Raw genomic sequence first — 27899 nt, 5'->3', positions numbered from 1 at the left:
TGGCTGAGGGAATCTGTGATTAATCACCACCAAGCCTGAATAATGCAAAGGAAGCACTTTCATAACAGAAGTCTCCACATGAAGAAAAAACTTCATTTCTTTAAGAAAGAATAAATCTTTAAGTGATTTGATCTTTAAAACCTTCTTGCTGCTCGCAGATGATTTGGATATGGGAACATCTCCAGCACATGCATGATTCAAAGACTCTTTTCAAATAAAGTCTTTTGATGGAATACGGGAATTAAACATCAAACCCAACATCTCCCAATTGCCAAAGAGTCCTTGGTGTGACAGCTGGTCAGCTGAGCAGCAGAGAGCTGACAGCTCCATCACTCAGTTCATTACCCAAATGCTTCAGAACACGAGATGATTTTATTAAACTAGGGATGTCTGAGAGTTGTTAAGAAAACCAGCAGAAAATGCTCCCTAAAAGCAAAAAGAAAAGACCAAAAATGTGTTTGGCACTCTGGATGGAGCCATACAGCTTCTAGCTGAGCTTTGCTTTTTTTTATTATCCTAATGCCACAATATAATTTTGTGTGCTAAGGAAAAATCAGTCTCACTGCTAGAACATCAAAGCAAGCCCAGGCCATGCTGTGTTTTAAATAAAAGGACAAACCTTTGGTCTCTCCATTTCCTCCTTGCTGGAAAGCTGCATCAGCAATCTTCCAAAGGCTTGAAATGTGGAAAACACTTTATTTTCATTTTTACAAATTCCACTGGTTTTCAGATGGTTCTCACATCTCTCCATTTTCAGCAGAGAAAAAAAAAGAGGGAGAAAATGAATTAATTTAAGATTGCATTACTATTGTACAACCCTCCTGATTTTTAATGTTTAATTTGATGGATGTCATGGGGCAGGTTGGGTAAAGTTCACGTCACAATCTCCCAAGTTCATCTGGATTTAGGTAGGGCATGTGGCAAGATTCCTTCCAGGGCAGAAGCACCATGAAATTCATTTTTACATCTTGGTGTAAAAAATGCCCAACGTCCACTTGAGGAGATTTTGAAGATCTCCAGCCCTTTGGAAAGATCCCAGGAGCTCACCAGAAAACACCTGCAAAAACAAACAGTGGATTGAGGCAGCAGGAGTTTGCCAGTCAGAAACTTCTGGATGGTATTTTTAATTTTCTCCTGCTCTTCATTTCTTGCCAGTTCTCACACGTTGATCGAAATGTGTTAAGGACCAGCAGCAATTTCTTATATTAATAAGCTAACTCGGCTCCCTGCTGCAGCTTGATTGAACTAAAATGAGTTCTAAATGCCTAATAATGTACTTTTACTGCCTTTTCTGGAATTCAAACCTTCAGTCTGCCTCTGCTCACACTTTTGGGGAAGGAATTTCCCTGATATCCAACCTATCCCTCTGCAGAGCCTTCCAGCACTCCCACCCAGACTGGAGTCATCTGGGAGTTAAAGGGTGCCCTCATTTCCCTTTTCTGAAACAGTTCAGCATTTCAAAGATTTCATTTGCTACAGTGGATATGAAGGCAATGGTTCCTCTCAGGAAATACTCCATATTTTGTGCAAGAGAGATGAAATAATCATCAGGGAGCAAAGAGGAATCAGAATGAAGCTTTACAAGATATCCACACGCAGAAAAGTGTGAAATTTCACACTTCCATGTTCTAACTCTTTTATTTAAAGAAGCTTAGTGTTTGTTCTCCTCTCAAAGCCATTTAGCTGATTTCTATTTAATGCTCTCTCAAATCCCAGGTGGTTTTCTGTACAGGTTTCACTGAGCAAGAGGTTTTTTGATGCAGCACAGAGCTCAAGCTGGCTCTGTTCCCCTCAGGAAAACCAACATTTCCAGAATGTTCCTAGGCTAGGGAGGAGTGCAGATCTCCTCTGCAGGGGCTGGGTTTGTAAGGAAAAGGGTTTTGGGGAGGTTTGGAGTGCCCAAGGGAGGGCTGGAGGTGGCGCTCAGTGCTCTGGGCTGGGGACAAGGTGGGGATGGGGCAAGGCTGGGACTGGGTGATCCTGGGGGGATTCTCCAGCCTCCCTGGCCCCGGGATTCTCTGGTAATGGAATCAGCACTGCTCAGTGTCCCTGAGCCTTTTCCAAGGGGAAATGACACGTTCATTCCGTTACTGACCCTCAGCTCTCCCTGATTTCACCAGCATTGCTGCCAGAGCAGGCAGTGCTGGGGCTGTCCAAAGGCCAGGGAAGTTCCTGGAAAGCCCTTCCATGTGGGATCAAACCCCAGCCTCACCGCCAGGCAGCTCCAGGGGGGCTGGGCACTGCCCTCCCACTCATCGCAGCCTGAACCTGCAGGGGTTCTGTGCCTGCTGGACCCTGGGCTGGGCTTTGCCATGGGATTTGTGACATCCCAGGCAATCCCCTGGCAGCTGCGGCCCACACTGAGCTCAGGCTGCCACCACATTCCATGGGGACACTTCTGAGCCCACAGGTTCCTTCACTCAGCACCTCCTGATGAGCACTGAGGGACAGGAGGAATGGAGAAGGTTCCTAAGGGGTGGGTGGCCAGTTCTTCCTAATTCTCATGGGAACAGATATCCAAAACCTGTTGCCAAGGTGGCTTTAAAAACTGCAGACATCACAAGTGAATAAATAAATAAATAAGTACCAGGATAGGGTGATTTTGCCGTGGCAGCAGGTTCCACAGCAGGCTCTGCTTGCTCTGGGAAGTGGCTGCACAACTGCACAGAGACACAGAGCGTGGCAGGAGCCCCGAGCCAGCTGAGATCCTGCAGGACACAAATGGAATGCGGGCGGCGGATGATCCTCAGCTGAGCACAAGCTGCAGGGTGAAACATAAGCTTCAATCAGCTCCTGGAAATAATTTGAGCCCAATGCCATAAGTGCCTTAAATGAAATCCCTCTCCAGAGCAGCCAATCTAAATCATTAGACATATGTCACGTCGTGAGCCGTAATCGCCGCCAGAGTGGTGTGTGTACACAGCGTTCCATTTGCAAAGGGGATGCATTGCGCTGGGTAATTTCACCATTTCTCAGCGTTCCGTGCCTCAGAAAACACGGAGTGAGAGCAAAGCTGGTGTTGTCACATCGTGCTGTGGCACACAGCCCTCTGCCAGCGGCTCCCCTGCCCCACTGCAGCCTCCCCCTCTTGTCTGAGCATTCATTGCTGCTCCGGGACTTCAGAAAGTTTCAGGAGCAGCAGAGAATCTCCAAGGATCTCCCAGCATTAACAAGCAGCCTCCTTTCCATGCCCTCACCCCAAAAGAGAGCCCAGTCAGTTCTGCCAAAAAACGTAAACCTGTTCAAATATGTTCATGGAACACCCTGAGTGGGAAATGTGACATACACCGAGGAAAACTGAGCAAGGAAAAATAGCAGCTGCATGTTTAAATTTGTTTTGAAATTTAACTTGTTCAATCAGGAGGCTGGTGGTAACACATGGAAATGATGGCCGTTATGTGCCATCATTTGTTTCATCAGTTATGGAAATATTTAATTGAATTGAAGCCATCTTTACACACTGTACTAATTACAGTTTCCTCTTCATGGCAAGGGTATTTTATGGACTTTTGATGGAAATTATGAGGCTAAAAATAACCCCTACAATATTTATGCCCAGTAGCATAAACTTTCATGTTTTAAAAATATCAGTAACAATTTAGTGACTCAAATATTCACCTTGTGGGGCCTGGAGATATTGTATCAGTTTTTCAGATAATTGTATTTTTCTTTCTTTAATGTTTTTATTAATTTTTTAAACACAGTTTTAACCCCTGGGTAAAATTACCCAGGATTTTCCTGCCAGTTTTCAAAGTACATATCTAACTTCCCTATCCATAAGTGTAATGATTACAACTAATACCTTTAATATAATAAATGTAATAGCTGTAACTACCATCTCTAATCAATGCCAATAATTCCTGATAAAGCTATTCTCAGTGAAGCTGCTGCAGTGGAATGTCTCAATCTGAGTGTGATTTGTGGTGAAGAACATTCTGAGCTCTCTTTTGAGGGAAGCATTACAAAGAGAAAGTGTTCCTAGAGTTGTTTGGGTTCCCATCCCATATTTCTCTTGGAGTTGTGTAATTTAGCACTTGATGTACAGTTGTCATCAGGTTCAGCAGTGCTTTGCTTACACTTGGTGCTTTAATATTTGCAAATGTAGACATTGGATAAGGCATTCTTCAGACTCAAATGGCCCTCAGAAGATGGAGGAATAGAAATGTTCCAGATTGATAATTACCAGGGAAGCTTTAAACTGCAGGCACCTCCAGTAAGTGTCTGTTCAAGAGCCAGCCATCATTATGATGAGGAAATGTGGCAGCTCAGAGCACAGGTGCTGATTAAACATTGCTCACAGAGTGGAACTGTTGGAAAATCTGCACCCCCCCACCCTTGAGATCGTCGTCTCACATGAGCTCCTCAGACACTGCACTTCCCAGGACTGGAAATGTGCCTTGGTTTTCTCTAAAACAGCTGCTGCCGAGGCTGCAAGGTAAATACTAGAGAATGGCAGCCCATTTTCTCTCTGTCCCTTCCTGGTACCTGAGGAATTAAGGATGAAACGTCATTAATGGCACTTAAAGGGAGGCAGAATAATGATGCAGCAGCACGGGGAAAATAAGCTGCTGTAAGGTTTAAAGAAAATCCTGAGCAAAACCTGCACATTTCCTCGTGTCCCCCAAACACCAAATGTGTGTCTGGAGCTTCGGGAGAATCAAAGCCAAGGATCCAGTGGGAAACCTGGAAACATTTGGGTTTATATCCTTCCTCCATGCCAAGGAAAGCTAAAGGGGGGGATTTATTTCTTATCATGAAAACCAGTCAAATCACTTATGTCTCTTTGCAGTTTTTATTATTTTTAAACTTCAGGTTTATCCTCCCTTAATACCAGGCCTGGCACGATCTGGCGAGAAGGAAGGATGGGGACAGCCACAGGCAAAGTCCTGTCCAGCTTAGCTGAATGATTTTAAGCCTTTTTCCCAGAGTGAGAGGAGCCCCTGCAGCCTCAGAGAAATCTGCCATCAGGAATTGTTGGGAAGGAAGGCAAAGCCAGAGTTCCCCCTGGCCTCGTGCAGAGCGTGTGCCAGCAGGAGCTGCTGTCGTTTCGGATCCCTAACGTTTGAACTCCTGATCAGGACAGGATTTTTGCATGGTTCCGAGTGCCAAGTGTGCCCAGCAGTTTCCAGATGGGGGATCTGCTGCAGCCCTGGGGCTTCCAGGCATCCCCCATGGCCATCACTCCTGGCTGGACAGGCAGCTCTGCCTTCAGGGCAGCTGGAGCAGCTGGAATCCAGAAACACAGCAGCCAAAGACCAAAGTTGGAGCTTAAAATGTCCCCCCTGCCAACTTTAACCTCCCTCCAGCACCTCCTCTCTGGAAGGGATGTACTTTGGGACAGTCTGTGATCTGATTTATCCATGCTTTTTCAGGATAAACTCGGATTTCTTCAGCTTCAATAAAGACCTTATATTCCTAAGCATCTTAGAGATAATAGTGCTTAATGGGCACTCAGGAAAAGACAGACTGTGTCATTTTTAAAGATATAACCCTGACATTTATGCACAAAAACGCTGTTTGCTAATTAGCGCTCATTTCAAAGCATTGTCTTGGATTTTGAAATGCCTTTCTATTCCTGGCTAACAGCTGGAGAAAAATGGCTCTTCCTGAAGCAGTTCCATTGCAAATGCAAGCTCCCAACTGCTCTGTAGTAGGGCCATCTTCCCTCCCCTCAGGGCTCCTCTCTGGGGTAGCTTTCAGGGCTCTCTCTAGTGAATGTTTCTGTTTCCAAGGCTCATCTGCTGTCAGAGTGCAGAAAAACCTGGTTTATTGCTGCATCCTGGCAGTGTCACCTCCTGCAGCCACTGCACAGGGCAGTGTAAAGCACTTTTTGTACAAATATCCTCCTCATTTAACCAGGTGTCTGTGTCAAAGCAGCGGCAGAACCCCCTCTGAATTCAATTTTCCTTGCTGTTCTTTTAGGGGTCTCTGTGGCTTCCTTGGGTTTGAGGTTTCCTCAAGTGAAAGGTACAACTGCTTTGTATCTGCCAAAAAAAAAACAACCTCACCATATTTGTAAGCTATGGAATACTTTTGAGATGGACTCAGATAAAAGCAGCAAAGAAAAACTCCAGCAGTGCCATCAGTCTTTCAACCTTCATCCCACCAGCTTGCTTTCCGCTCTCCTCATCTGCTTTTTTATTTCTGTCAAATTCTTTTCCCCTTCCTTTAATCCTTAATATAAGCATTGATTTTGTTTGTTTGTTTGTTTGTTTGTTTGTTTGTGGGGTTTTTTTGGTTTTTTGTTTGTTTGTTTGGGGGTTTTTTTTGTGACTGTTCCTTCCTCTCTGCTTTCCTGTTGCCCCTCCATTCCCAGCAGCAGCCTGTAGCCCTGCACACGGTCAGCAGTGAATGTGCCAGCATGTCTGGGTGTCTCAGAGGGAAATCCTCTCAGACACTCAGGCAAAGCAGACCTGTGAAGCAGGGCTCTGAAAGACTCACAAAGGCAGGAGAAAGCAAGTTTCTTTTCCAGAGAGACTATTTAAGCTGTTACAACGCTCAGCCATGAGGGAATTTGATCAAACCCTGCTGGAATCAGGAGAAATGCTTGGAAGAGCCCACAACCCATGCCCCAGTGCAGGCAGAGGGAAATATAAAATGTAAAGGAGAAAAGCAACACTTTTAAAACTTCCTATCAAATTGAGAGCTTGCACCTCGAAAATCATGCTTTAGTTCCTGCCTGATGTTGCAAGAGATACCTAAATCAGGTCAACCAGATTCTTTTGCTGTTTGTAAAAAGGAAGAAGTTCATTACTTAGAAATTCTGTACCATGAATCATGCCAATTGTGCCTTTGGGAACCATCTCCACTTGCAAGCTGAAGTGAAATAAATCCCATTGGAAAAGGCAGATCCTTGTATCTTAATAAGCTCAACTTTTTCTATATATACATACACACATGTATTTTTATCCCTCTGCTTACAAAGGATCAAATCAGGGCTGAATGCACCTTTCTGGAGTGCAGATAATTATAAAAACCTGCTCTGGCTCTCACGGGGGGATATTTTGGGTGGAAAATAACCATTTTTATTTAGCCCAAAGTGGGATTTGTAGGCAGTTTTGTCTCTGGTCATTCAGCACCACCCATGCTGCATGAAAAGGACAGAAAGGCTGAGTCCCTCTGAGAGTTCAGCAAAAAAAAATCAAGCAAAATTTGAGCAGCCTTGTTACAGCTGGGGGCAAAACCTTCACAAAAGCAGCTGGAATAAAACCACGTCTGGAACATGGAGCTGGATTTTGGATAGGCAGTTTGGAACAGAGGAGATACCACATGTGACAAATAGGCAGGGACCTTGCTATAAACAAGCCTAGTCTTCTTAAAAAAAATCCCCTTTGCTGAGTTTGATTCTTGGGGCTCATCCCCTCCCCTGGTCAGGGTTTGGGTTCTGGGCCTGTCCCAGGTTTCAGCTGCCCACAGCCACAGGAAGGAGAATTAAACCATCCCCCAAGCCCAGAGCCAGCCCTGCATTTATTACACTTGAAAATTCCTCTGTTTGGCTACAGATTTCTTACAGTCTTGAGAAGCTTGCAATCTACAGGGACAGGGAGTTATTTGGGCTAAGGGAGGCAGAAATCCAGGGGGGTCCAGAGGGGGGATTTTGCCTTTCCGTGCTCACCACCTTTCCCTGGGGATTCTGATGGCTGGGAACAAGGAGGGGAAGGTGCAGGAAGGGCACGGGCAGAGCCCTGGGTTGTGTTTGGGTGCACCCGAAAAGCAGGAGCCCCCAGATGGGTGATGGGTTCCAGGGGGCAATGATCCCGGAGCTGGCAGGGGCAGGGCAGGGACAGTGACATGTGGAGCACAGGGTGGGGCACAGGAGGGATGCAGGGATCAGGGATGCCAAGGGGCTGGGAGAGGGTGGGAATGGGCTGGAGCACAAAGCATGGAAGGCTTCCAAAGCAGCTTTTGAGCAGCTTGGACAGGGAGTGGTGCTGGGAACGTGGCTCCCAGCTCCAGTGGGTGTACAGTGAGGATGGCAACAGCTCCTGCTCCCAGGGCTGCTGCAGGCTCAGCAGTGCCCAGAATGCTGATGGGCTCAGGGTGGGCTCTGCCAGCCACTCACAGCCCTGTGCTCCAGCCCCAGGAGAGCCTGGCAGGCAAACCCTCTGCAGCCTGCAGGATGTGCAAATGCAAATTGCTGTACTGCTCCTTACTGGGCTGGGGCTGTTCACCACGCTTCTGAGAAACCTCTAGTGCACATCCACAGAGCAGAGTAGCTGATGGGTGCTGTCCAAACCAGAGCTAACAGCCAATTTCTGGGTTACACTGTCAGAGAGGTGACTTTGCAAAGGAAGATGCTGCTAAACTGTGAGCAGTGATTATTTTCTGGGCAGATGAGTGTGGTGAGTGCACAGGTACTGGCTCCCAGCTGGACACCACATGGCACAGGAGAATCTGTCCTTTGCTTAGAGATAAGGATGGGAAAATATGCTTGGAGGGTGTTCCCAGTAGCAGGTGTTTCAGTGCAAGTGGAGCTCTGTCAGAGGGAATTATCTGGAGAAAAACATCTTCCTCAGCGCTGCTTTGCTGTGCCCTGCTCCTTTTTGAGCCTTCCATCTGCCCCCAGCCCCACTGAGTGCCTGTGATCCAGACCCCTCTGGAATCCACAGCCCTGTCAAAGAGGCCCAGGGCAAACCTTGTGCTCACTTGGCTTCTTGAATCCCCTGCATTAGCCTGGCAGCAGCAGCAGCAGCAGCAGCACAGAGCTCACAGCCATTGGGATTTCAGCCCTCCTTTCCCTGCAGTGCCTGCCAGGTGGGTTCCAATGAGTTCCCAAGCACCTCCCGGGGTTCCCTGTGGAAGGAGGGGAGGCTGCTCGGAGCAGAATCCCTGCAGGAATGGATGTCCAGGTGTTTGTGGGAGCCCTGCTGGCAAAGCACCTGCCAGTGCTGGCCCTGGGCTGCCTCTGGGAGCTGTGGGAGGGAGCAGCATGCAGCAGGGCCTGTGCTTCCACATGGCTGCTTCCATGTGCCAGCCGTGCCCCAGCTGACACCCAGCCCGGGAAAATTCCTCCTCTGAGCCAGGACGGGAGACGTGGGCACCAACCATGCACAAACAGGGCTTTATCCTCAACCAGAAACAGTCACAGCTGTAAAATCCCCCACTGGGGATGGACTCAGCCTTGACCTTTGCTGAAACTCCCTCGGTCCCTGATGACTCCTTGAAATGGAAATATTTGCTTGCCTGGGAGAGCTGGAGGAGCTTTTCCAGGTGTGCCTGCTGAGGTGTGCTGTGTAGTTGTGACGTTTCCCTTGCTGTGGGGATTTTTGTGCTCAGAGAGTGAATGGAGCTGATGCTGTCACTGACTCACGTGGCTCGGCCCCTTTTGGCACAGCAGCTGGACCCAGGCTGTCATTCCCTCTTATCTTCCACTGCTCAATGCCAAGGAGAGGCAGATACTGGCTTTCCCTTCATCCTTGAAGAAATCACGTTACAAATGATGTGCTGTAAGGGAAAAGTCAGTTCTGCCACTCAGCAGCCTTTGGTCTGCTGTGGAGGATTCACTCTCTGACTGAGGGAGGAGGGAGCTGAAAGGGAGGACTCCAAAATTTACAATTTTTGCCACCTAAGTGCTACCAGCAGCCCAACATGAAAGCCAGTGCTTGTTTTCACACTCAGCAATAACAGCTTCATTACTGGAACATCATTTATATTGAGTTAACATCGATTTCTTCTTCCTTCCTTCCTTCCTTCCCTTGTATAATGCTGTGCTTAATTTGTTTTTAAAATGTTATACAGTAATTACTTTATTCAAATGAATCATCTGACAAACTGGTTCTTCATCAAACTTGTCACTTACTCTGCTATTTTTCTTTTAACCTGGACCTTACAATAAATTCTGAGCTTGGCTGTCAGTCATCAGCAGAAGAAGGAGAACAGACTATTTATGGGATTGCTGGATTTCATTAGGGATGTATGGATGAAAATGCTCCAGCACAGCTTGTTTGTGATGCAGATTTACCCAGTCATGCAGCTCCTTTTTAGCAGCTGAATGGGCCTGAACAGAAGAATCAAGCTCAAATAGGTACAGCCCGAGCCTTTTCAGTGCAATATCCCCCAGCTCAGTCGCAGTGAGGAATTACTGCCTCCACAAATTCCCTGGCTGTGGGACTGGATGAGCTTTAATGCCCCCTCCAACCCAAACCATTCCATGATTCCATGCTTTCTCCGGGGTATCTCCCCCGCAAATAAATCCTGAGTGCTCTCCCGCTCTGTTCATGTGTGCAAAAGGAACCTGGAAGTGTGTGCAGAGTTTTGATTTGTTTGCTCAGAAAACACACCCACACAAAACTTCCCCTCTTTCCCTCCCTGCCCTCCTGCTGCCCACTGGGCTTGCACTCTTCTCCAAAAGGAAAAATCCTGCAGAATTCTGCTAATGAAGCACAAATAGGTCCTGGTTATACATCATTAATTCAAATTAATCTTCATTTAATAGGCAGTTGATTAGAGGGATGGAAATGGGTCTGGCCCTAGAATGAGGAAGTGCTTGTGTACATCCAGGTATGAAGGTTGCCTCAAGGGTGGCTGGATGAAGTAGTTTTAATTAATTAAAAAAAAAAAGAAGAAGAAGGAGAAAGTGATGGAATGCACAGTAATAATTTCTGAGGTGGAAGGGATTTTGGCCAAGATGAAATGGCAAAATACCCATCCTATTGGAAGTGGGGAGGGATTGTGGGTGCCCTTATTTCCAGGTGATCTGAGGCTGTCCTGTGACATCCACCCTCCCTGGTGGAGCAATGCTCTGCTGCTTGCAGCAGGGATTCCAGGAAAACTCAGCAGTGGAACCTTTCTGGCCCAGGCCCAGGCTGGCATTGCAGCTGACTGAAAAGAATTGTCTTCCTTGGGTGAAATGAGGGAAAGAGAATTGAATTTAACCACTAAACTTGCTGGGATCATAGTTGGAATGAGGAATTACAGGACTGGATCTGAAAGGACAGGCTTTAGATTTTATTCCCTTCAGATGATCTGGAGTTTGCAGCTCTGGAAAATCCTGGTGATTTTTTGCATTCCACTCGATGTTTTGGTTCCAAATCCTGCACTTAGGGTTGGTTTGGGGGCTGGTTTTGTGTATCACACTCTTTTGTAATCACTTGGACATTTTCTGAGGAAGAGGGAAGAAGTCTTTAGGGTTCTGATACCTTGCATTGTACATGAGAAATCCATGGAGTGTACAAGAAAATTGCTGAAGCTGGCAGATTGTTTAAGCCATGTCCAGGCACTGCTCTGTGTGGGTTCAGGAGACAAAACAATGCTGTTTATTCCAGGGATAATATTACCAGAGTGGGGTTGGTAGCCTCCAGGGTCTTCATTGCTGGATTCAAATTCAAACCAGGTTTGATTCCAGTGTGTTCCCATTTCTGATGGTCAGCTAATGACTGCTCTGTTCCCACATGGGTGACATCAAAACTGCAGGAGGTTGCAGCATGAGCTGAATGCACTCAGATGGCCAGAAATTACAGAGAGAGAGGCCTCAAATTTAACATGGGGAAATAAGTAAGTGAGAAATCCAAAGTATTCTCTAGTGACTTGCACTAAATGAGTAAATTATACTTGCAAAATCAAGCAGTGAAGCTGGAGATTGCTGTTTAGAGGAGCTATTTTTTAAAATCAGCTGTGTGTGCAGTGCATTCCTCAAATCCCGCTGCTCCTGGACAGTGGGAATGTGCTGCTGGCGTAATAAGGTCTCCAGAGGCTGGAGGGACTGGCCATCCCAGTCTACTGGGACAGGCTGTGGCCTTGAGACACCTTCCCCATCCCAGGATACACTGCAGGGAAAATCATTACACTTCCTAAATTTGGGTTATTTACGCTCCCCTTTTGGAAAGCCTGCTGGTGTCCACAGGTTCAGCTCCTTTTCCTTGGAAAAAGCAAAAATATTCCCCTGTCCCTGGGCAAACAGCAATGACCAACAGCTGCTGAGGCTGAGGAGCTGCCTGGGGTTTAGGAGAAAGCAGAGGGAGCACAGAGCTTGAGGGGGACTGACTCTCAGTCCATCTGCTCTCGATCTCCTCCGTGGATCTTGGACTGGCCGGGTGTGCAGAACACCTCAGCAAACATCCACACGCCCAAGCTCCATCTCCAAAGATAAATTACACTGCAGCAGGCAGGGCAAGGCCCATGCCCATCCCTGGTTTCATTAGAAAGGAGCTGCACAGGAGTTTTCACAAGCATTTAACACGCTCCTCTGAAAAGGCTGGACAATAAACAGGCGTTGCCTTCCCCAGATAGATGCTTGTGGAGCAACATTCATAATTCTGAGTTACCCCAGTGCCACAGCAGATAAAATCTAACCATCCACCCTGCTCTTGCTGCAGTGCTTTGGACAGCCACTGGGTTTTCCTAGATGAACACTCAGAAATTACAGCTCATCATTCATTTTTCCTTGTTTCTGTGTGGCAATTAAGAGGTGAATAATCCTCCCCATAATTTATCTCTGTTCCAACAGGAGGGATATTCGAAACTGTGGAAAATGAACCTGTGAATATTGAAGAATTGGCGTTCAAGTTTGCTGTCACCAACATTAACAGGAACAGAACACTGATGCCTAATACCACATTAACCTATGACATCCAGAGAATTAACCTTTTCGATAGTTTTGAAGCCTCAAGGAGAGGTAAATATCTCAATTACTGTGTCAGTTACATCCCTGCTTTGTGCTTTATACCTTTCCCCAGCCTGATCTCCTTTTCTGCTCTTTCGTATCAGGTGTACCATAAAATTAATCTTTCAAAGGTGCTTGAACTAAGAATCAAGCTGGGCTTGGAGCTGTCATGTGCTTTCTGAGTAAACCCCTACGTCCTGTCTGCATGCTAAGAGCCCCAGATGGCAGGTGGCAAGTCCAAGCCATTTGTCTTTCCAAAACATAGATTTGCCACCTGGAATTCTGCAGAAAAATTATCACAGACTCACAGGAAGCACAGTGGGATGTCACAGCCTATAATTAGCACAGATGCCCATTATTGGTAAATTATTTCTACTGCCTTTTAAAGACCATCGGCCAGTAGCCCCCCTGACCTGAAATATTAATGCTCCAGGAGCTTCCTGGAGACAGAAATAAGTTTCTCTGTTATAAACAACTGTAAGAATTGGAGTGGTCAAGTGTGGAATTTTTTTTACCTCTTCTTTCTTCTTTTTTGTTTTTTCCTGAGAGGGAAAATTATGGCCCAATTTACTCCCATCTAACTGACCTGCAGGCCAAAACAGAGAGAGGTAATAAGTCACAACTGTCCTTAAGCTCCATGTGTTCCTTGGCCTCTAGGAACCAAGCTTAAAGTTTGATAAAATGCTGTAAAGAGCAGCCCAGTTCCTGGAACTGGACTTGCTGGAAAATAAAAATGCCTCGCTTCAGAAACCAGGCTGGTGAGCTGGCACCTTTCAAACATCTGCACTACCAAATTTTCCTTGTGCCACTTCGGTTTGTTAGCAAGAGTGGAGAAAAGGAGAATGAGTTCAAAGAGCATTGAAAAGAGCTTTAAATGGCATTTTTTGCATTTTTTTTCAGTTATCAGGTATATGCTGGAGCCATATGCTGCAGAATCTCAAGCATGGGGGATTTATAATCTGTATAATCCAGGCTGATACAGTATTTCAGATTCCCTCTAGAGTGAGAATCTCTTCTGTGACTGTTGTGAAAGTGCCTCCTCCATTTAATATGTAGGAAGTTGTTAATGTACATGCAAGAAACTCACACAGACAGCAGTAATTTCTTCTCATCATGAATTATTGAAGTTATTTATGAAATTTTCACATTAAACCTGTGATAGTTTAGAAAGGCTTCTGAATTAAACCTGGAAAGCCTGTGCACTCCATGCTGTCCGTGAAACACCCATTTGTAGAATGGAAACAGAAAATAATTGATTTTCTGCCATATTCTATTACAGTCAGAGAGCTAAATGTGAATTTAAAGAATCTCAGCTCATTGTGGCAGTCGGTGTATTTAATATTTCCCTCAATCAGAGCAATTTCTGAACTTCCCACCCTCACAAGGAGAGCAGCCCTGCAGCTCAGTGCAGGGCTTTGTCTCACTTGGGAGCTGTGTTAAAAACATTGGCAGTAAATTTTACCACTGGACAGAAATAACTGATATTACTTCAGCCACTGTCTGTCAGCCTGCACAGACATGGGAGAGAAAGAAAAATGCAGAGACAGCTCCAGGCAGGGTTCTTGAGGCTGAGATATGGGCGCAGGAGAAGGAGAGCTTTGTTGATGTATTTGGCTGGTTTGGAGGGGTATAAAATGTCAGTGTGTGGGTTCTTTATTTCCCTGCGCTGTTATCTGGAGCTTTGGGCACTCCTGCCTGCTCTGTAAGCACAGATTATGGAGGGCAGTGAATCGTGGTGCCCTTTGCTGCTCGTGTGCCTGCAGCTGCCTGCAATGAGAGCAGCTGGCACAGGCAGAGAGGTGCCAGTCCCAGGGGCATCCCTGGCGAGCCTGCTGTGGCTGCAGGGATGATTACCTGATGCTCTGCCGTGGAACTTCACTGCTGAGACACTCTGTGGCAGGCAGAGAGCCCTAGTTCCTCTGGGACAGAGCCATTCTGAGGAAGGCAGCTCAGGAATCCCTGGTTCCTCTGGGATAGAGCCATTCTGAGAAAGGCAGCTCGTGTGATCTGCAAGGCAACCAGCAGAGAAGGTTTTATTTGCAGCAAGCAAGGTCAAGGGCACAAAGCTGATCAGTAAAGCCATTTTCAGAACCACAATCAAACCAGGATCACTGAGCCTGGAAAAGCCCTCCCAACGCATGGAGTCCCAGCTGTGCCCAATGCACACCTTGTCCCAGCCCAGAGCTCTGAGTGCCACATCCAGGAATTCCTTGGACACCTCCAGGAATGGGCACTGCAAACCTCCCTGGGCAGCCCCTGCCACTGTTTAACAACCCCTTCCATGGGGAAATTCTCCTGCCATGCAACCCAAGCCTGCCCTGGCCCAGCCTGAGGCCGTTCCCTCTCCTCCTGTCCCTGTTCCCTGGAGCAGAGCCCGAACCCCCGGCTGTGCCCTGCTGTCAGGAGCTGTGCAGAGCCACAAGGGCCCCCCTGAGCCTCCTGTGCTCCGGGCTCAGCCCCTGCCCAGCTCCCTCAGCCTCTCCCTTTACCCTCTAAACCACCCCTGAACACCTCAGGAACCACTGGCACATCTCTGGGTGGGTCTGGGAGCAGCTCAATGCTCTGATCTCATTGGAAGTGATGGGGAGGGATGGATGGATGGATGATGGAGGGATGGGTGGATAATGGATGGATGGATGGATGGATGGATGGATGGATGGATGGATGGATGGATGATGGATGGATGGATGGATGGATGGATGGATGGATGGATGGATGGATGGAGGATGGATGGGTGATGGATGGATGATGGATGGATGGATGGATGGGTGATGGATGATGGATGGATGGATGGATGGATGGATGGATGGATGGATGGATGATGGATGGATGGATGGATGGATGGATGGATGGATGGATGGATGGATGGATGATGGATGGATGGATGATGGGTGGGTGATGGATGATGGATGGATGGATGGATGGATGGATGGATGGATGGATGATGGATGATGGATGGATGATGGATGATGGATGGATGGATGGATGGATGGATGGATGGATGATGGATGGATGGATGGATGGATGGATGGATGGATGGATGGATGGATGGATGGATGGATGATGGATGATGGATGGATGATGGATGATGGATGGATGGATGATGGATGATGGATGGATGATGGATGGATGGATGGATGGATGGATGGATGGATGGATGGATGGATGGATGATGGATGGATGGATGGATGGATGGATGGATGGATGGATGGATGGATGATGGATGGATGGATGGATGGATGGATGGATGGATGGATGATGGATGGATGATGGATGATGGATGGATGGATGATGGATGATGGATGGATGATGGATGGATGGATGGATGGATGGATGGATGGATGGATGGATGGATGGATGGATGATGGATGATGGATGGATGATGGATGGATGGATGGATGGATGGATGGATGGATGGATGGATGGATGGATGATGGATGGATGGATGATGGATGATGGATGGATGATGGATGGATGGATGGATGGATGGATGGATGGATGGATGGATGGATGGATGGAGGGAGGGATGGATGGATGATGGATGGATGGATGATGGATGATGGATGGATGATGGATGGATGGATGGATGGATGGATGGATGGATGGATGGATGGATGGATGGATGGATGGATGGATGGATGATGGATGATGGATGGATGATGGATGGATGGATGGATGGATGGATGGATGGATGGATGGATGGATGGATGGATGGATGGATGATGGATGGATGGATGATGGATGGATGATGGATGGATGGATGATGGAGGGATGGAGGGATGGATGGATGGATGGATGGATGGATGGATGGATGGATGGATGGATGGATGGATGATGGATGGATGGATGGATGGATGGATGGATGGATGGATGGATGGATGATGGATGATGGATGGATGATGGATGGATGGATGGATGGATGGATGGATGGATGGATGGATGGATGGATGGATGGATGGATGGATGGATGGATGGATGGAGGTTTGGATGGATGGATGGATGGATGGATGGATGGATGGATGGATGGATGGATGGATGGATGGATGGATGATGGATGCATGATGGATGGATGGATGGGTGAATCGATGGATGGATGCATGGATGCATGGATGGAGGGAGGGTAACAGCCCCAGTGAGCGCCCGCAGGCCCCGCGCTGTCCCCGCTGAGGTGCCTGTGCCCTGCTGTGCCGCAGCCTGTGACCAGCTGGCGCTGGGCGTGGCGGCGCTGTTCGGGCCGGCGCACAGCTCCTCGGTCAGCGCCGTGCAGTCCATCTGCAACGCCCTGGAGGTGCCCCACATCCAGACCCGCTGGAAGCACCCCACTGTGGACAACAGGGACGCCTTCTACATCAACCTGTACCCCGACTACGCCGCCATCAGCAGGGCTGTCCTGGACCTCGTGCTCTACTTCAACTGGAAAATCGTCACCGTGGTCTACGAGGACAGCACGGGTGAGTGCTGTGGGGCTGTCAGACTCCGCCACACGTGGGGCAGCTCACTCTGCCATGCCCTCTGCAGCTTTCCTGGCTCACGGGGGAAAAACCCCTGTCCTGCTGCTGCCATGGCTTTTGGAAAGCTGCTCACTTCACTAGACTGTGGGAAGGAGCCTCTAGGGTTTGAATAGTCAATCCCATTCTGCTTTCTGGTTGTGGAACCCATAGCACAGCTTCAAACTGATCCCAGAATCCCAAAATCTGGAGATCACCCAGTCCAATCCCTCTGCCAAGTCAGGGTCACCTGGAGCAGGTGACACAGAACTCTCCAGGTGGGTTTGGGGTGTCTCCAGGGATGGAGACTCCAGGCCCTCCCTGGGCAGCTGTTGCAGGGCTCTGCCCCCTCCATGGACACAAGTTCTTCCTCAGGCTGAGGTGGAACTCGTTGTGTTTCACTTCATGGCCACTGCTCCTCACCCTGTCACTGGCACCACTGAGCAGAGTGTGGCACCATCCTGTGACAGCCCTTGGGGATATTTGTGAGGGTTGGTGGGGTATTTGTGTGGGTTGGTGGGGTGTTTGTGTGGATTGATGGGGTATTTGTGAGGATTGATGGGGTATTTGTATGGATTGATGGATCCCCTGTGAGCCTTCCCTTCCCCACACTGACCAGGCCCAGCTCCCACATCCTCTCCTCACAAGAGGGATGCTCCAGACCCCTCATTCTCTCTGTGGACCCCACTGGTCCTTCTCCAGTAGCTCCTAGATAAACCTTCTAGACAGAATAGAAACAAAGAGAGGTCTTTTCCAGCCCACCCCATAACCAAATTGGCATTCCAAAACACCAAGTGCTGTGTACCTGCTCAGCCACAAAAAAAGCCTGATATTAAAGAGATTTCATTTGCAGAGGTATTTACAAAGTAAATTAATCATCAATCATCTTATTAACTCAGAGTCAGGAAAGTAAACATGTCAACTTTGATCAGTATAAATAGTCCTTGGATTTGGGGTTAGAGTGACGCCAGTTAACTCAAGCTCTTTCATTTCTTATCCCTAATGTTTGACATTGTTACACCACAAGAAGTAAAAACACCTTGGCCAGGTTGGACGGAGCTCAGAGCACCCTGGTGTCATGGGAGGTGTCCCTGCCCAGGGCAGGGGTGGCACTGGATGGGCTCAGGCTTTGCCATGTGCTCCAGAAAAATAGCTGCAGTTCTTTGCACTGCTGCTGTGGCTTCTGCAGGACACCACACCTGGGCTCCATCTCCAGTTCCTGTGGCAGCAGGAGGCCTTGGGAAGTGCAAGGTCCCCCAGTCTGATGGGACCAAAGGAGATATTTTAAGGCACACAGTAATTTCTTCCCCTGAAAAGGAGAGGGAAGTGGGTCAGCAAATCCTTTAGTTTTCTTGCTTTTCACCACACTTGTACTCAAGTACTTTTTGTTGCTGGGGAGACAAACACCAGTTCTCAGTGTGAGGTGAGGATGAGATGAAGGCTTCCCAGACTCCTCCTCCCAATTCTCATTTTCCCTCCTGGAGTTGCCATCCCAGGCACTGCACCCAGGCTGCACCTTCCCAGCCAGGTGACCCCAGCCCCTTTGTCAGTGACTGTTGGGAGCCCATTCCCATCAGAATCAGCTCCAGTGGTTTCTGTTCCTCAGCTGGCTCCTGGCCAGGCCCAGCTCCGGGTGCCTGCAGCATTTCCAGCTGAATGCTCATCATGTTTCATTTTCTCTATTGATTGTTGGTACTAGAAAACCTGAGAGGAGCAGGCTTGGCCCTGCAGGCGGGGGCAGAGCAGCTTTTTCCCAAGCATTGCCAGCACTTGAGTGAAAGCCAGCAGCCCTCGAAGCTCAGAGGGAAGAGGGAGCTTTGTCTTGCCTTAGATGTGCCACTCAACCAGGGGCACTCTCACCCCACACAAATATTATCCCCACTCCCAGCAGGAGAGGCAAGAGCTCCTTCATTTTAATAATTTGTTTGATTTTTGTCCAAGAAGTGCTCCTTGCCTGTGTTCTCTCTCTCTCTCTATGCATATTTTTAAGGCAGCCTTTTACTTCCCCTCAGCAGGAGATCAGGAATTTTTTGTGGGTGAATTGCATTTGTGGATAATGCGAGGCTGTAATCACACACCTCAAAGAGCTCTTAACTATCTTCCCTCGGCTTTGGAGGCAGTGCAAATTACACAGGAGTGCTGAATTAGCCAGTCGAGCTGCAGTGTGTTTAAACACTTGGACAGGGCTCTGGCTGAGCTCCACTGACTTCAGCTGAGGCGTGTAAAGCTGTGCCAGCTGAACACCGAGTCTGAGAAATCACCCGTGTTGGAGGATGTAGAACTGCATCCCAAAAGATTCTGTAAGAGCTCACAGATGCTGAGTGACACCAGGCAGGAAAGTTAGGAGGAGGTTCCCTCAATTTTACCTTGTTGCTGGTTGGAGTTGGAATAATAATGAGCTGCACAGGAAGAAGCCTTATTTGCTTTTCATGTCTCAGTTTAAACATACTACAGTATGTTTATAGTGTATTACATCAGTGCAAACATATCCTGTAGTCAACCAGCTGAAAACACCTTCCAAAATATTTAGAAGACAAGTATAAACATAGGAACGAAAAGCTTTAATAATATTAGCTAGGGAGCTGGCAAATATGGAACTAGCAATTATCCTTAGGGGGTGTGGAGTGTGTAATGACAATAAATCCTCGTGGCACGGGATGGTGATTGTGTCACTGCCTGTCATTTCTCAGGGCTGATTCGCCTGCAGGAGCTCATCAAAGCCCCTTCCAGGTACAACATCAAAATCAAAATCCGCCAGCTGCCCTCTGGGAACAAGGATGCCCGGCCTCTGCTGAAGGAAATGAAGAAGGGCAAGGAGTTCTACGTGATATTTGACTGCTCGCACGAGACAGCAGCAGAAATCCTCAAGCAGGTACCGGGCACGGGGAGGCGGAACTCCACGGGAGCCTTGATCCCCAAAATCTGCCAGCCTCTCTGATCCCACCTCCACCAAAACCAAAGGCACTCCCCAGAGCCTGGCCCGGGGGCTTGTGGATGCAGGGACAGAAGTCACAGCCAAAGGTGCACTGACGCCCCCAGAGAGCCCCACGTGTGCCCACAGGAGCAAACAGCTTTTCTTTCTGACATGCCAGGTCCTGCCTGGCTAGGGACACCACTCCATGTGTTTCAGCTTGTCCTGCTTTAATCAACAGTTTTATTTCTTTCCCATCAAAGATAGAGGCAGAATCAGAAGGAAGATCTCTCCTTTGAAGCAGTGGGAGAGGTTGTTGTGCGAGGGCTGGCCCAGCCTGAGTGTGAGATTGGGCAGCCACAGCAGGCAAGGACAAACACAGCCTGACATTAGCGGGCTTGGACGTCCCCAGGGGCACACGGGGAGTGGAGGGAATTACAATTTGCTGCTGCCACTTGCTGCACGTTCCTCGAATCAAAGTCTAAAGCACAGTTTGTTCACCTGCAGGAAACAGCTCCATACATTTAGAGGGCAGTTCCCTTCTTGCTGCACCCCTAGGGATGAAGAATGAGTTGTTATTTCTCCTGCCAGGCAATGTGATGGGATACCCTGATCCCAAAGAGCAGCAGAGAGCTTCCACTGACTAAATGCCCATAAAGGTCCCTTTCTGTTCCCATCCCAGAATGTTTTACTGAAATGCTGAAGTTCTGCAGAGCAGCTTTTTGTGCCCAAGTTGGTAAGGCAAGTTACTGCATTCGCGTGTGGAGCCTGGAATGTTCCTCTCCAGGCTGGAGGGGCTTGGGGCTTGCAGAATCCCAGATCAGCTGCAGCACACAGCTCCTGTGAGCCTTAGGGTGAGATTTCCTGCTCCCAGGAATGCTGTCCTGCAGGAAATGTTAGGATTTCCTCGGTGTGACTGATTTGAGGCACAGGGGTGGGGAGGGCACTGCAGCGGCACTGTTTGGGCAGGGGGAGTGGGCTGTCCCCCCACTCTGCTCCCTGCAGAGCTGCCCAAAAGCATCCCCAAAAGGAGATTTGTGGGGGAAGAGTTAAGTTGACAACACAGATTTTGAAGGACCAGCAAGATGAAGGTGCAGATGTCTGGCACCCTGCAGAAGGCACAAAGCTTCCAATATGCCAAGCTGAGTATGGAAACAAACCATAAAAAGCAATACCTGGGTGTCAAAAGAAGAGGAGGGAGTGCTGAAAGATGCACTAAAGCAGGGCAAAGCAGCAGAAAAGTTTGTGTGGGATATGGATCAGCCAGACAAGTGACAGGCTGCAGATACAGATAATGCTCTCCAGTGCCTGAAGAACTGGGGGAAGGAGGGGGAATGACAGTGTGGGAGAAAGCAGGAAAATTGAGAGAGGTACACCTGTGGGTCAGCCCTGTGGGAGAGGGAACCACATAAATACAGGCTAGAAAGAAAGGGGAAATGGCTTTTCTGTGAGCTAGCTCTGTGGCTGAGTGTAGATGTGGGCAGCAATAACTCAGGGGCTGAGTTCCTCCCTGCCAGAGGCAGCTGTGAAATGTGGAGGTGTGCAGGGCTCTGAATTCCTGAGGCACTCCTCTGATTTCAGCTTACAGGAAGAGCCCTGCTCATCTCCCCATCTCTGCACTCACAAACCCCTCTGTCATCGTGCCCTGGGTGGAAGCAAGACATCAAACACTGGAGAGATCATTTCAGGGAAACTCTGTGAGTCAGTAGAGAATATTTTTGACTTTGCAAACAATCCAGTAGCTGTCACAGGAAAAACAGGTGGTGTTGTTAAATTATGTAAGATTTCTAACAGGAGCAGGACTCAGGGTCACCTGGAGCTGTCCCCAAAGCAGCTCCTTCTTGTCTGCTCGCTGTATTTGGGTGAGGTAGTAGGTGTTTAGTAGGTGTTTAGTAGCCCATGGAGCAGGGAGGGGACACTGCTTGTTTCCCAGGGAGGGAGATGCCCAAAAGCTCCTCTGGGAGCAGAAGGATCAGCCCAGAACTCTGCTGGAGATGTGCTGGCAGTGTGTGCACCAGGGACCTCTTCCCTCGCCTCCTCCAGCCTCTGCTTTACAAAACACCACAAAAGACAGATTTCTTCTCTAATTTCTGCTTATTTATGGCTTCCACTAAAGCCCCATCAAGCCATGCTTGTTGTGTGCACAACAAGAACAGGTGAATCAATAACACGATTCAACCCAAGTACAGAGCCTGCACTCAGCTGAACAAGCTGTTCCCTTTCTCTCTGACGAGCTCAGGGAGCCTGGATTCCCTCAGCCCCTGCCCAGCCCCACAAGGCCTGGCCCTCCTTTGCTGGTTGTGGCATTCACCTGCAATATTTGGTGGGCAGAGGGTCTGTGCTCCGAGCAAATTAAATGTGGCTCTTGCAAATTGCAATGTTTTATGCACAAAGCCTGCAATTTACCCTGCACACTGTTCAGTCTGATATTGCCTTTCGTGTGAGGAACTTGGCTGAAGAGGCTGAGTTGTTGTGCTTAACCCTCAGTTTGTGCTAACACGCCCGGAACAGTGATCTGAACACAGATTTTACTGCTAGGCAAACTCACCTCTCAGAAAGTACATCCCTGCCAACCTTAAATTACCTACTCCTTTCTTCACACCCCCAAAATACATTTGAGGAAGTGTACTGTATATTTAATCAGGTTTAAGGCCCTCACAGAGCATCCTATAAAGACGATGTGACAGACAATGAAAAGAATCATTAATTCAGTTCCTCCAGAAGGCAGAAAAACCAGGTGTCACCATGGAGTACATTCCTGGTACAGTGATAGATGTGGGAATAGAAAACTTCAGCTCCTGACTCTGCTCCTTCCAGGAACCTGGCAGGAAGGCTGGAGCCCACTCCCTGCTAAGAAAAGGCTGGATTAGCTCTGTTCCCACTTCCACAGGAGAAACACAGTGGCACATCCCCCCTCTGTGGGTGAGAAGCAGGGATGGACTGCCCTTAGAAAACAGAGGGATAATTAATTGGAAAATGAAATGCATTTAATGGTCAGGAAATCAAATAACAGCTCGAGTGAGGGAAATGCAGAGTGAAAGCAAGCACAGGACTTGGTGCAGTTCCCACTAATGCACTTGCCCATCATTCCAGTTCCAGCCCGCCTCGAAGGCAGACTGACAATGGATCTAAATGAGGCAGGGAGTGTTTTACAAGATGAACAAATGCAAGTTAGAGCTGGGATGTGATTCAAGCCAAGAACAGGGCACCCAAAAGAGATTTTCAGACATAAGAGAGAGTATTTTTACCCAGTCTCTGTCAGCTTGCCATATATAATTTGACCACTGATATTTTCTTGGATTCACTTCATGGTTCATGACCCACAGCTGAAAGTGCACAGCTGCAAAGGACAAGGCCCAGGCTCCTGATCTGGAAGGGATAATTAGAGATGGAAGTGTCTTTATCTCCCATTGTCCAACCATATCTGAGTTTGGCTGAAGAACAAATGTTGTACAGGGAAGGCTGGGCAGGAGATGTACAAGGAGAATATCTGAGGCTGATTTCCCTAGTTTACATTCATCTGAGTTCCACTGTAAGTAAAAGCTATTATTATTTAAATAGGACGTTTGTATCAGGTGCATAATTATTTACATAATTACATGCAAAGTTATTTAAATAGCGCTGTGCAGTGAAGCCTCATCCCAGTTTCCTGTGGGCAGGCACACAGACAGAGATGTTGCCTTCCCCCCTCTCTCCTGAGCTGCTTCTCTCTTTCAGGTCACCTGCTCTGTGGGAAGCTTTGCCAGGTGCTTCAGGGGCGTCCCAGCCTGAGATCCATCCTTGCTCCAAGCAGGCTTTTATTGTCCTGCTCCTGGGAGCTGCTGGGAGCTGCTGTCCTGTGTCTGCTGTGCTGCAAACACTCAGCAGAAGAGCCCTGGACACTCCTACTTACACTGGCAGGAGCAGCCAGGGAATGAAGGCTTGGGAGTTATTGATGCTTTGGGATGTCCAGCCTGATTCTCAGCATTCCTCTTGCTTTTGCTTTGACTTGATTCCACCTCCTGTTTCCCTGCATCAGAGCATTAAATTGTCCTTTGGTGTGAATTTTGCTTAGCAGCCATATTACCCTTAAACATGAATTATTATTGCAAATTCTGCCTGATCCTCGAATAAAAAGCCCCTATTTAGTATCTAATGCACATGTCAAAGTGCTAAATAGCTTTTAGCTAATTCTCATCCTTAATGACTGAGAGAGGGGAGGACAACCAGTTGAGGCTGTTCTCCTCAGGGGCTTTGTTTCTGCTTGTCCTGGGGTGTGGAAGTTTTGCATGTTTGTTTGGACATTTTTTCTGCCTTGTCTTGGGGTAGTTGTGCTTTAAGGAACAAACCTGTAGCATGACTTCTGCAATCACTTCCCACTGGGCTCTTTCAGTGCAGTTCCAGCTCAGAGGAGATCTGCATCATAAAAATCCCATCAATTTGGCACCTCCTTTGCAAAGCCACAGAAATCCAGTGGCTCCAGGGAGGGGGACTGAGTCCAGCCAGGTCAGCTGGGAAACACAGCACACAAAAGTTCCCCCGGATTCAGCCCTGTGTTCTTATCTGTGCATAAACAGGGCAGGAGCAGCAGCCTCCAGCTTATTCTACAGGTAATAAAAGAGCTCCAAGAAACAGAATAGGAGAGGATTAATAAAATCAGAAATAAAAAAGGCAATTTTGATGTGTAAATCCAGTGGAGCATTTCAATGAAATAGTTGCCTTCTGGCTTGACTTTTAGTGGCTGGAAATGGATCAGTTGTTTGCGATTAACACTGAGCTAGTTTTATTATCTGCTGCAGCTCAGAAAGTTCAGGGTTTTCTTTCTCCCTTTCTTTTTCCTTTTTTTTTTTTTAATGTGAGGAATTGCCATAGACAATCACTTAACTGATGTTCAGAGGCTTCTGTCAGCAAAGGGAATTTTGGCCAGCCAAATCCCTCTATTTCCCCCTGCCTTTCAAACAGCCCTTCAGGCACTCCAAAACTGTCCTAAAAGGGAATTAGTAACAGATCCTTGCACTGCTGTGATCAGGACTGAGCAGGAATTAACCTTGGTCTGTGTTGCTGTTGAGGCAATGAATTCCTCAGCACTTTCCCGGTTTGTAATTCCTCCTCCTCCTCCTCACAGGATCCCAGAGAGGGCTGAATTCTCCTGGATAAGTGGAGGAAGGCTGCAGGGAGGCTGTTTCTTCTGAAGTTTCTTCCATCCCAGCAGTTTTGTCACCCTCCTGCTGACCCACATTCCCCAGTGGAACAACAGGCACTTAGAGAATCTTCCTTGTTTCTGTTTTCCTGCTTTACTCCTGAGCCCTCAGCAGTGTCCTGTTCTCACCTGGCAGCAGAATACAAAAACCTGTCCCTAAGCACTTCTCCTACCAACCGTGTTGTCTGCTAATAAATTCATTTTTAGCACTCTCAGACTGCAGACTAAAGGATTTTTAAAATCAGCATCTCGTTATGTCTAGTAATTTTTCTTGTCCTGGAAGTTTTGCAATCTTTAATCTCTTTCCTGAGCAGAGATGATAAAAACATCATTTAAATACAACAGGGTATTTTTGGCTCCTAAAGAAAAATGTGGGGTTTATTGCAATCAAGCTCTCATGACCTGTGACATGCTTAACCCTTGCTTTCCAAAGGCACTGCAGCACACTGGGAGCTTCCAGAGTAAAGTACCTTCACCTTTCCATCTCTTTCAGATTCTCTCCATGGGAATGATGACAGAATACTACCACTACTTTTTTACAACACTGGTAAGGAACACTATAAACATCTGGGGGAGAATTTCCTCTGTTTCAGAAAAGACAGATAAATTTTCCCCTTTCTCTAGGAGATCTTTGTTGCCATTAGTCAAGGAAACCCCTGGAGAATGGGTGCTAACACTCCTTAGGAATATCAGGACCCACAATTTCTTAAGAAAGCTGTTTGGCCCCATTTCTGGGGCTGGCCAACACTTTAATGTAGTGAAAATTAATTGCAGTTATGCTGATTAATGAGAAACCTTCAGTACAGATGGACCAGGGTGAAACAAAATAAAGAATGAATGGCTTTGCACTGTGGGCACTGCTGGTTCATCACTGTTTAATTGTTTCATCTACTTATAAAACCACAGAGCCACAAACGGATAAAAGCACTGAGGAAATTTTATAATAAGAGTTTTCTTTGGTGGCACGAACAGGGCTCAGGAAGGTCCCACACGGTTCAGTCACCCCAGGTGCCCTGTAAATGCCATGTGGAGCACGTGGAGCCTGCATGCACTGACCTGTGCGTGCCACAGCCTGGCAGAGGCGCCTGGGGAGCCATGGCAGGGGAAATTGGGATTCCTAAGCAGCCAAAGTGCAGCCCTCACCGCGTCTCTCGGACTTTTCCTCCTCTCAGCTTAGAAAGCAGCTTGACACTGGCCAGCTAATTCCTCATGTCAGCCTGTCAGAGCTGCAGCACTGCTATAAATTCACATGTGCAGGTTGCTTGCAGAGCAGTTCTGCAGTGGGGAATTGATCTTTTGGCTCCCAAAAGCAGCTGTGTGTTGTGACACTCATCTCACTCACACAGCTTTGGCTCAGTCAGGTTTCACACAGGAGCCAGGGCGGGCACAGGGGAAAAAGCCCCACAATTTCCTTTAGAAATGGTTCTGTTTGTGTTCCTGCTGGTGCTTTAGGACCTGTTTGCCCTGGACCTGGAGCCCTACAGGTACAGCGGGGTGAACATGACAGGCTTTCGGCTGCTCAACATCGACAACCCGCACGTGTCGGCCGTGGTGGACAAGTGGTCCATGGAGAGGCTGCAGGCACCACCCAAGCCTGACTCGGGGCTCCGGGATGGCACCATGACTGTGAGTGAGCCAGGGGGGCACAGGGACAGAGAGGGAGCAGCCAGGCTGGCAGGGGTGGCACAGGGACAGCGAGGGAGCAGCCACGCTGCCAGGGGTGGCACAGGGACAGGGAGGGAGCAGCCAGGCTGGCAGGGGTGGCACAGGGACAGCGAGGGAGCAGCCACGCTGCCAGGGGTGGCACAGGGACAGGGAGGGAGCAGCCAGGCTGGCAGGGGTGGCACAGGGACAGCGAGGGAGCAGCCACGCTGCCAGGGGTGGCACAGGGACAGGGAGGGAGCAGCCAGGCTGGCAGGGGTGGCATGGTGACAGTGAGGGAGCAGCCACACTGCCAGGGGTGGCATGGTGACAGTGAGGGAGCAGCCACACTCTGAGAGGTGGCACAGGGACAGGGAGGGAGCAGCCACACTGCCAGGGGTGGCACAGGGACAGCGAGGGAGCAGCCAGGCTGGCAGGGGTGGCATGGTGACAGTGAGGGAGCAGCCACACTGCCAGGGGTGGCATGGTGACAGTGAGGGAGCAGCCACACACTGAGAGGTGGCACAGGGACAGGGAGGGAGCAGCCACACTGCCAGGGGTGGCACAGGGACAGGGAGGGAGCAGCCACACTGCCAGGGGTGGCACAGGGACAGGGAGGGAGCAGCCACACTGCCAGGGGTGGCACAGGGACAGGGAGGGAGCAGCCAGGCTGGCAGGGGTGGCATGGTGGCACTAAGTGAGCAGCCAGGCTGGCAGGGGTGGCATGGTGGCACTAAGTGAGCACCAATGCTGCCAGAGGTGGCCCCAGCATGGTGCCATCGTTCATCTCACACTGCTGATGACTGAAATGCTGCCCCACTTCTCCCATCACCCTCTGCACTGTGCAGAAGGAAATGCAGCAGAAAATGGGACTTCCCCAGCAGGTGCAGGATTTGTGACCTGCAGGGGCAGATCCCACACGTGTGGGAAGGGAGTAGCATTTTTAAAAGGGTGAAGTGCCCTTTCTCTTCATTTCCATCTCTACAGAAGCTCTGGCTTTTGAGAGGTAATTTAAAGATAGATGAGAGGTATCATCAAGGCAGGGAATCAGGATTCCTCCCAGCACTCCCCCAAGGAGGA

At 48.5% G+C, this 27899-nt stretch overlaps 1 protein-coding gene across 4 annotated transcripts in view; it reads left to right on the top strand.

The window, feature by feature from the left end:
- GRIK1 (glutamate ionotropic receptor kainate type subunit 1) overlaps nucleotides 1-27899 on the top strand; it is a 104076-nt gene that overhangs the window by 34851 nt on the left and 41326 nt on the right. For all 4 annotated transcript variants that reach the window (XM_066571815.1, XM_066571817.1, XM_066571816.1 and 1 more), the window contains exons 2-6: nucleotides 12446-12613; nucleotides 16795-17052; nucleotides 19779-19960; nucleotides 25672-25725; nucleotides 26631-26804. In XM_066571815.1, coding sequence (XP_066427912.1) covers nucleotides 12446-12613; nucleotides 16795-17052; nucleotides 19779-19960; nucleotides 25672-25725; nucleotides 26631-26804 — 836 coding nt within the window. The remainder of the gene's footprint in view (nucleotides 1-12445; nucleotides 12614-16794; nucleotides 17053-19778; nucleotides 19961-25671; nucleotides 25726-26630; nucleotides 26805-27899) is intronic.

The sequence above is a fragment of the Molothrus aeneus genome, chromosome 2 (assembly GCF_037042795.1).
Source record: "Molothrus aeneus isolate 106 chromosome 2, BPBGC_Maene_1.0, whole genome shotgun sequence".
Lineage (NCBI taxonomy): Eukaryota > Metazoa > Chordata > Aves > Passeriformes > Icteridae > Molothrus > Molothrus aeneus.
The sequence above is the reverse complement of the archived record's forward strand: the minus strand, read 5'-3'. Positions and strand labels throughout refer to the sequence as shown.